The 9,822-nt window shown below is 43.4% G+C and overlaps 1 protein-coding gene across 6 annotated transcripts in view; it reads right to left on the bottom strand.

Annotated features, from left to right (window-relative positions):
* Positions 1 to 232: 232 nt before the first annotated feature.
* Positions 233 to 9,822, bottom strand: part of PPP4R1 (protein phosphatase 4 regulatory subunit 1) — a 258,120-nt gene continuing 248,530 nt past the window's right edge. For all 6 annotated transcript variants that reach the window (XM_063923466.1, XM_063923468.1, XM_063923467.1 and 3 more), the window contains exons 19-20: positions 4,664 to 4,805; positions 233 to 1,332 (exon numbers count right to left, since the gene is read on the bottom strand). In XM_063923466.1, coding sequence (XP_063779536.1) covers positions 1,169 to 1,332; positions 4,664 to 4,805 — 306 coding nt within the window. In that variant the 3' untranslated portion in view covers positions 233 to 1,168. The remainder of the gene's footprint in view (positions 1,333 to 4,663; positions 4,806 to 9,822) is intronic.

The raw sequence follows: 9,822 nt of genomic DNA, 5'->3' as shown, positions 1-9,822 counted from the left end.
GGAACACGCCAAACAGAGTTGGGAAGTGATAACAGAGTAAGGCCCTTCCACCTTTGGGTAACCAACAGCATGGACCCCTAGCAGTTTGAAAACAACTCTCCATTGCAAGTTCAAATGGTCCCTGGTGATCTAGTGCGGGAGGATCACATTACAGTATGTTCTCACTTGTTTTATACAGTATGTATCTCATAGGAATAATTGGCCACAGGCCAAACAAAAGAGGAGCTATATATTGAAACTTATTAATAAATTTTATTTGAACAAGCAGATAAACTTGTATTACAACAGAGCTTTAAACAGCATGATTAAAGACTGCAGTACTTCAGGGAGCACAAGCAGATATGTACATTTATATGAAGACCAATAGTGATGCACCTCGTAGCTGATCTTAATCAAGTTAAAAACAAACGGAAAAAAAAAAACTTGACTTGAAGTACATGAACTAATACATTTCCTTCAGGTCATGACCAGCATGAAAACAAGTTAGAACAGAGGTACATAACAGCAATGTTGCCTGCCTATACATACAGCAATATGCTGCATTTAAAGGATTAAAACCAGTTTCTAGTGTAGTGTTAGCACTGAGCCCTTAAGAAAATGGAAAAGAAAAAAAGGTAGCACTCCTTTTTCTTATTTTACACACATCCCCAGAAAAGGAAACTATTCACACGTTAAGAAAGTGGCGGGGAAATACATTTTTAATAAAAACCCCATTGCAACTAATACTGGAAATTCTCTACAATGATTTGGAACAGATTAGCAGGGAGAATTCACTGAAGGCCATTGCCCACAGACACTCAACACTGCCTGTCGCATGATCTTACACCCCATTCATGTTGTGGGTTCTAGACTATATGGTATTCTTTTGTACAGTACATAGATGCAAGGACTTCAGTACCAGCTCCAGCCAGGACTTAAGAAGTGAGCAAATGGGCTGAATGATGACAACCTAGAATAGAATTTCATTTCCTAGTAGACAAAGTTCCTCATCAGCCACTTCAAGTTTCTTGACATCTCAGGAAGACAGAAGATTTAAGGCTTTGGTGGCAATCCTCTGAGAGTTCATTTTTACTCTTCCCTCCTAATGTAGAATAGGAAACCAAAACAATAAAGCAGCTAAAGACCTGTCTTAGATTAGAGTTCAATGCTGCCTTTCTAAAAATGCCAATTAGTAGGTGGAAGAAGCAGTGCTCATGGCATCATCGGTAAGTTTGGTGCTAGCAGGATGTATACTGGCAAAGTACTTGACATCATTATCGTAATCCATCTGTAAAGCTACAATTGTTTGCTCCACAGCTTCCTGGTGGGAATTGGCAGAAGTCAAGAAGTATTCTGGGGAAAAAAGAGATGGCATATTACTTTATTCTCTTTGATGTGTTTCCAAATTATACTGTTATTAGGCAGTGTTCATTTCTCATTGGAGTCACTTCAATGTTCAAGATAAATCTGGAAACTACTTGGCACAATTGTGGCACATTACTGAATAGCTACATCACAAGCTGCTGTTGAACAGGTTATATGCTCCTTTTCAACTGCTGCTTAATATTCCAACAATGATTTACAACACTGTACAATTATCAGGCAGGAAATACATTTATCTCAACAACCAAGAGAAATAAATGAAATGTCACTCACCAAATACCTTAATGATTATGGTTCTATTATATGGTCTGTAGATTTATATATTAATGCACAAATGTTAAACCCTCATATTTAGCACTTGGATCTCACAAATGCATACAGGAGGAGTCATCTCCTGCAGCACATGAATTTTAATGACAAAAATTGTTTCCTGTGGCTGTGCAATTCCTTCCAAATATTAATCAGATCCTCAGTCTAAAGCCAGTGGTTCCCAACCTCAGTCCTCAAGTACCCCCAACAGTTTGTGGTTTCCAGGTCACCTAGCAGTTGAACAGGTGTATTCATTACTCATTGACACATTTTAAAAGACCCACAGGTGGAGCAAGTAATTTCACTTGCAATCCTGTGAGGAGACCTGGAAAACATGAACTGTTGGGGGTACTTGAGGACCAAGGTTGTGAACCACTGGTCTAAACAAACAATCTTAGAATTTGCCTCCAGAGCAATGGCTTTTTATCCTATACTAGTCTGTGATGACTGGAGAGGTTATCCTCCCTACCCCCCTAGAAATATCCTACTGATCATTTTAGGCATATATGCTAATTCGTTGTTTGAAAAAAAGTTCAAAATACAGTGCGCAATGAAACAGTAGTGCAGCTCCACAGTAAACGACAAGTGTGCATCCAAAAACACACCAACGGTACAAATGAAACAAAAAAAGTGAATACTAGTGATAGCGCTCTCCAGTAACCATGTTTCATATATCACCCATGTGAAAATGATATAATAGGGTTTGATTCACCATATATTGTAATAGAAACGTCCTCTGAGTTCCTTAGTGTACACCCACAAAAGGATTACTCCATCATTCTTCCTTCCCAGAGACAGTTCAATTATGTTCATGTGTAACTGAACCACCATAGACCTATGGGAATAAGTATAAGCCTCTCCTAATCCTCTTGCAAGGATATTTATGGGAGGTGAACAAGACAATTTTAAAACAGCATATCATATTACTCCATGTAACATCACCATCGCTCAGATCTTTATGCGAGGAATCCAATGGCGCCAGATGTCCAATTTGGAAGGTGAAATGAGCTCCGGATGCCCACCGCCACACCATGAACAGTTCCTCTCGTAGCTGATAGGTGAATGTCGGAGTCCACGTAAAAATCACAACCACGCTTAACGCGTTTCGGACGGGATCCGTCCTTCGTCAGAAGCATGGTTGTGATGACTAAAACTCTGGTATTTAAACCCCCTTAATGAGAAACAGCAGCTGAAAATAATTACAAAATCAGGAGTCCTCCCGCATCGGAGACCGTCGTCGCCGGAAGCGGAAGTGCATCATGCGGGTCACAGGTTCCGTCATTTCCGGTATTTGCGTTCCAGATATCGTTCTCGAAAACGGAAGTCACTTTGTTTTCATTCCCTTACTGACGGAATCATTCCTGTATGTCCTTATCATCGATGCATGCTGGACATATTTACAAATCCAACTGTAGCATTATTCTTGCATCATGAGCCCACATATTGTTCCTTCCAGTAACATAAATATATACAAAAAATAAAAACAAATACCAAGCATTACCATAGGACACAAAGAATTAATTAATAACATAATTCTACTATGTAGACTTGTGATAACCTTTTCTTACTAGAGACGTACAGAAAAGGTTATCACAAGTTGAAAACCGATGGATTCACCGTTTAAATACATTAACACCGAATGGCCTTAACGGTGAATTTGAATTAAAATGTTTTCTTACTTGATTATCTTTCTGCATTCCTCTTACTGACTTTTCCCCGCTCTTAAAGGTTTTAATTTATTCAGCTCTATAATCATGTTATTAATTTTCATTTTATTCTAGTAGTAGAATTATGTTATTAATTAATTCTTTGTGTCCTATGGTAATGCTTGGTATTTGTTTTTATTTTTTGTATATATTTATGTTACTGGAAGGAACAATATGTGGGCTCATGATGCAAGAATAATGCTACAGTTGGATTTGTAAATATGTCCAGCATGCATCGATGATAAGGACATACAGGAATGATTCCGTCAGTAAGGGAATGAAAACAAAGTGACTTCCGTTTTCGAGAACGATATCTGGAACGCAAATACCGGAAATGACGGAACCTGTGACCCGCATGATGCACTTCCGCTTCCGGCGACGACGGTCTCCGATGCGGGAGGACTCCTGATTTTGTAATTATTTTCAGCTGCTGTTTCTCATTAAGGGGGTTTAAATACCAGAGTTTTAGTCATCACAACCATGCTTCTGACGAAGGACGGATCCCGTCCGAAACGCGTTAAGCGTGGTTGTGATTTTTACGTGGACTCCGACATTCACCTATCAGCTACGAGAGGAACTGTTCATGGTGTGGCGGTGGGCATCCGGAGCTCATTTCACCTTCCAAATTGGACATCTGGCGCCATTGGATTCCTCGCATAAAGATCTGAGCGATGGTGATGTTACATGGAGTAATATGATATGCTGTTTTAAAATTGTCTTGTTCACCTCCCATAAATATCCTTGCAAGAGGATTAGGAGAGGCTTATACTTATTCCCATAGGTCTATGGTGGTTCAGTTACACATGAACATAATTGAACTGTCTCTGGGAAGGAAGAATGATGGAGTAATCCTTTTGTGGGTGTACACTAAGGAACTCAGAGGACGTTTCTATTACAATATATGGTGAATCAAACCCTATTATATCATTTTCACATGGGTGATATATGAAACATGGTTACTGGAGAGCGCTATCACTAGTATTCACTTTTTTTGTTTCATATATGCTAATTCAGCATCACATAAAGCTAAAAAAAAAAAAAAAAACCTTCAAAAATCTTTCAAGAAAATCAAATGAAACCAAACAAAGTTTTGTTTGCAATATAGGAAATAGATACACACCCTTCTTCTAAAATGTGGTGCTGTGTATATTAGATGAGGTTATACTGTACATCTGAGATTTGAAAATGGATCAGACCAATCAGGATCATGACTACACTGATAGTAGATACTTGCAGGCAACTAAAGGAAAATCTAAAAATGTATAAACAGTGGAGTATTCGCTTACCTTTCTCTAACAGGGTTTGCTTTAAAGTCTTTGCAAGGAGGACTCGGACGTTCGGTACTCTATCAGAGGCAAGCTGCAGTAGATGAGGCATTAAATGCATAGCAAACTGCTCCATAGGAATACAGTCATCTTCAATGAGCGCCTGTCAGGCCAAACAGCAGGAAAATATGCAAATTAATAAATATGACAACAAACCTGCGGTGCAACAAATCTAATATTTATAACAAAATCAGAAGATTCAGACAAGGTATCACTTTATCACGTTATTTTACATTTCTAACTGCATCATATTACAGTGATCTGAAGCAATATGGTGTACTAATAAGCTTTAGACCATGGGTCTTCAACCTGTGGCCCTCCAGCTGCTTTGAACCTAAACATTCCAGCATGCCCTGCCACAGTTTTGCTATTAATGTATGCTAAAATAGAGGCAGGTCATGCTGGGATGAGTAGTTCCACAGCAGCTGAAGGGCCGCAGGTTGAAGACCCATGCTTTAGACCATTGGTACTTCTACCATTTGGACTGTTTATTTTTCCATACAATACCAGCCGGTCACACCTGAATTCAGCCAGTACATTCAGTCAGCAATGCTTGTTGCAAGGACTTATTTGCTAAATCACAGGTTCTCAAACTCGGTCCTCAGGACCCCACACGGTGAATGTTTTGCAGGTCTCCACACAGAATCGCAAGTGACATAATTAACTCCACCTGTGGACCTTTTAAAATATGTCAGTGATTATTTAATACACCTGTGCACCTGCTGGGTTACCTGCAAAACATGCACTGTGTGGGGTCCTGAGGACCGAGTTTGAGAACCACTGTGCTAAATGATTGACCAGACACCCACCATCAAGCATCTGGTAAGCCATCATCTGCTTATTAATGGGAAACCCAGGTACCACATGGTTCATGGAGTGATTCCAATAAATTAGTGGCTGGTCTGCTGAAGACTCATTCTATTAACCATTTCATTGGATCCAGATATCGGTGCCTTTTGCGTTACTTGTATGCTATGCAACACAATAGGCTAAAAAATGGGCTACAATGGGCTAAAAAATACATTTTTTTTTTATGCCCATCACTATTTTTTTTTATCAGAAAGTACTGTATAATATTTTCACCATCAATGTTGTTAAATATTTGATTATCAAGTATGTAAAGTATTTGAACATTCATACTTATATTTGATTAGCAATATTTCCTCCATTTTTTGGCGTAATAATATTTGTTGCGAAGTTATTTAAAAATACATATCTTGTTTTGCCTAGTGAGGAGATCGTACATATGTACTTATATCACGTCACACATTTCCCATGTTTTCCCCTCCATGCAAAAGTATCTACAGCACAAAAGCAAGGAATACAGTCCAGATGTTTCATACATTTCACTGAAATGCTTTCAAGGAACGCAAGGTTATAATTGTGTGTGCACTTTTACATGAATACACAGACAAGTGCAAAAATAAGATTTTACTCACCGGTAAATCTATTTCTCGTAGTCCGTAGTGGATGCTGGGTACTCCGTAAGGACCATGGGGAATAGCGGCTCCGCAGGAGACTGGGCACAACTAAAGAAAGCTTTAGGACTACCTGGTGTGCACTGGCTCCTCCCTCTATGACCCTCCTCCAGACCTCAGTTAGGATACTGTGCCCGGAAGAGCTGACACAATAAGGAAAGGATTTTGAATCCCGGGTAAGACTCATACCAGCCACACCGTATAACTCGTGATACTATACCCAGTTAACAGTATGCAATATATAACTGAGCCTCTCAACAGATGGCTCAACAATAACCCTTTAGTTAAACAATAACTATATACAAGTATTGCAGACAATCCGCACTTGGGACGGGCGCCCAGCATCCACTACGGACTACGAGAAATAGATTTACCGGTGAGTAAAATCTTATTTTCTCTGACGTCCTAGTGGATGCTGGGAACTCCGTAAGGACCATGGGGATTATACCAAAGCTCCCAAACGGGCGGGAGAGTGCGGATGACTCTGCAGCACCGAATGAGTGAACTCTAGGTCCTCCTCAGCCAGGGTATCAAACTTGTAGAATTTAGCAAATGTGTTTGACCCCGACCAAGTAGCTGCTCGGCAAAGTTGTAAAGCCGAGACCCCTCGGGCAGCCGCCCAAGAAGAGCCCACCTTCCTCGTGGAATGGGCTTTTACTGATTTTGGATGCGGCAGTCCAGCCGCAGAATGTGCAAGTTGAATCGTGCTACAGATCCAGCGAGCAATAGTCTGCTTTGAAGCAGGCGCACCCAACTTGTTGGGCGCATGCAGGATAAATAGCGAGTCAGTCTTTCTGACTCCAGCTGTCCTGGAAACATAGATTTTTAGGGCAAGACTACGTCCAGCAACTTGGAGTCCTCCAAGTCACGAGTAGCCGCAGGCACCACAATAGGCTGGTTCAAATGAAACGCTGAAACAACCTTTGGGAGAAATTGGGGACGAGTACTCAATTCCACCCTATCCATATGGAAAATCAGATAAGGGCTTTTACAAGACAAAGCCGCCAATTCTGACACACGCCTGGCCGAAGCCAAGGCCAACAGCATGACCACTTTCCACGTGAGATATTTTAGTTCCACGGTTTTAAGTGGTTCAAACCAATGCGACTTTAGGAAATCCAACACCACGTTGAGATCCCAAGGTGCCACTGGGGGCACAAAAGGGGGCTGAATATGCAGCACTCCCTTAACAAATGTCTGAACTTCAGGTAGTGAAGCCAGTTCTTTTTGGAAGAAAATCGATAGAGCCGAAATCTGGACCTTAATGGAATCCAATTTTAGGCCCATAGTCACCCCTGACTGTAGGAAGTGCAGAAATCGACCTAGCTGAAATTCTTCCGTTGGGGCCTTCCTGGCCTCACACCACGCAACATATTTCCGCCATATGCGGTGATAATGGTTTGCGGTCACTTCTTTCCTAGCTTTAATTAGCGTAGGGATAACTTCCTCCGGAATGCCCTTTTCCTTCAGGATCCGGCATTCAACCGCCATGCCGTCAAACGCAGCCGCGGTAAGTCTTGGAACAGACAGGGCCCCTGCTGCAGCAGGTCCTGTCTGAGCGGCAGAGGCCATGGGTCCTCGGAGATCATTTCTTGAAGTTCTGGGTACCAAGCTCTTCTTGGCCAATCCGGAACAATGAGTATAGTTCTTACTCCTCTCCTTCTTATTATTCTCAGTACCTTGGGTATGAGAGGCAGAGGAGGGAACACATACACCGACTGGTACACCCACTGTGTTACCAGAGCGTCCACAGCTATCGCCTGAGGGTCCCTTGACCTGGCGCAATATCTTTTTAGCTTTTTGTTGAGGTGGGACGCCATCATGTCCACCTGTGGCCTTTCCCACCGGTGTACAACCATTTGGAAGACTTCTGGATGAAGTCCCCACTCTCCCGGGTGGAGGTCGTGTCTGCTGAGAAAGTCTGCTTCCCAGTTGTCCACTCCGGGAATGAACACTGCTGACAGTGCTAACACATGATTTTCCGCCCATCGGAGAATCCTTGTGGCTTCTGCCATCGCCATCCTGCTTCTTGTGCCGCCCTGACGGTTTACATGGGCGACCGCCGTGATGTTGTCTGACTGGATCAGCACCGGCTGGTGTTGAAGCAGGGGTCTTGCCTGACTTAGGGCATTGTAAATGGCCCTTAGTTCCAGAATATTTATGTGTAGGGAAGTCTCCTGACTTGTCCATAGTCCTTGGAAGTTTCTTCCCTGTGTGACTGCCCCCCAACCTCGAAGGCTGGCATCCGTGGTCACCAGGATCCAGTCCTGTATGCCGAATCTGCGGCCCTCTAGAAGATGAGCACTCTGCAGCCACCACAACAGCGACACCCTGGTCCTTGGAGACAGGGTTATCAGCCGATGCATCTGAAGATGCGATCCGGACCACTTGTCCAACAGATCCCACTGAAAGATCCTTGCATGGAACCTTCCGAATGGAATTGCTTCGTAAGAAGCCACCATCTTTCCCAGGACTCGCGTGCAGTGGTGCACCGACACCTGTTTTGGTTTTAGGAGGTCTCTGACTAGAGATGACAACTCCTTGGCCTTCTCCTCCAGAAGAAACACTTTTTTCTGTTCTGTGTCCAGCACCATCCCCAGGAACAGTAGACGCGTTGTAGGAACCAGCTGCGACTTTGGAATATTCAGGATCCAGCCGTGCTGTTGTAGCACTTCCCGAGCTAGTGCTACACCGATCAACAACTGTTCCCTGGACCTCGCCTTTATAAGGAGATCGTCCAAGTACGGGATAATAAAAAACTCCCTTTCTCCGAAGGAGTATCATCATTTCGGCCATTACCTTGGTAAATACCCGCGGTGCCGTGGACAGACCAAACGGCAAAGTCTGGAATTGGTAATGACAGTCCTGTACCACAAATCTGAGGTACTCCTGGTGAGGAGGGTAAATGGGGACATGCAGGTAAGCATCCTTGATGTCCAGTGATACCATGTAATCCCCCTCGTCCAGGCTTGCAATCACCGCCCTGAGCGATTCCATCTTGAACTTGAACCTTCTTATATAAGTGTTCAAGGATTTTAAATTTAAAATGGGTCTCACCGAACCGTCCGGTTTCGGTACCACAGACATTGTGGAATAGTAACCCCGTCCTTGTTGAAGGAGGGGTACCTTGATTATCACGTGCTGAGAATACAGCTTGTGAATCGCCTCCAGCACTGCCTCCCTGTCCGGGGGAGCTGTCGGCAAGGCAGATTTGAGGAAACGGCGAGGGGGAGACGTCTCGAATTCCATCTTGTACCCCTGAGATACTACTTGTAGAATCCAGGGATCCACCCGTGAGCGAGCCCACTGGTCGCTGAAGTTCTTGAGACGGGCCCCCACCGTACCTGGCTCCGCCTGTGGAGCCCCAGCGTCATGCGGTGGACTTAGAGGAAGCGGGGGAGGACTTTTGTTCCTGGGAACTGGCTGTATGTTGTAGCTTTTTCCCTCTACCTCTGGGCAGAAAGGATGCGCCTCTAACCCGCTTGCCCTTCTGGGGCCGAAAGGACTGTACCTGATAATACGGTGCTTTCTTTGGCTGTGAGGGAACATGGGGTAAAAATGCTGACTTCCCAGCTGTCGCTGTGGAAACGAGGTCCGAGAGACCATCCCCAAACAACTCCTCACCCTTGTAAGGCAATACTT

This window comes from Pseudophryne corroboree, chromosome 5 (assembly GCF_028390025.1).
Source record: "Pseudophryne corroboree isolate aPseCor3 chromosome 5, aPseCor3.hap2, whole genome shotgun sequence".
In the NCBI taxonomy this organism is placed as follows: Eukaryota; Metazoa; Chordata; class Amphibia; order Anura; family Myobatrachidae; genus Pseudophryne; species Pseudophryne corroboree.
Note: the sequence above shows the minus strand (reverse complement) of the source record. Positions and strands in the feature narration are given on the sequence as shown.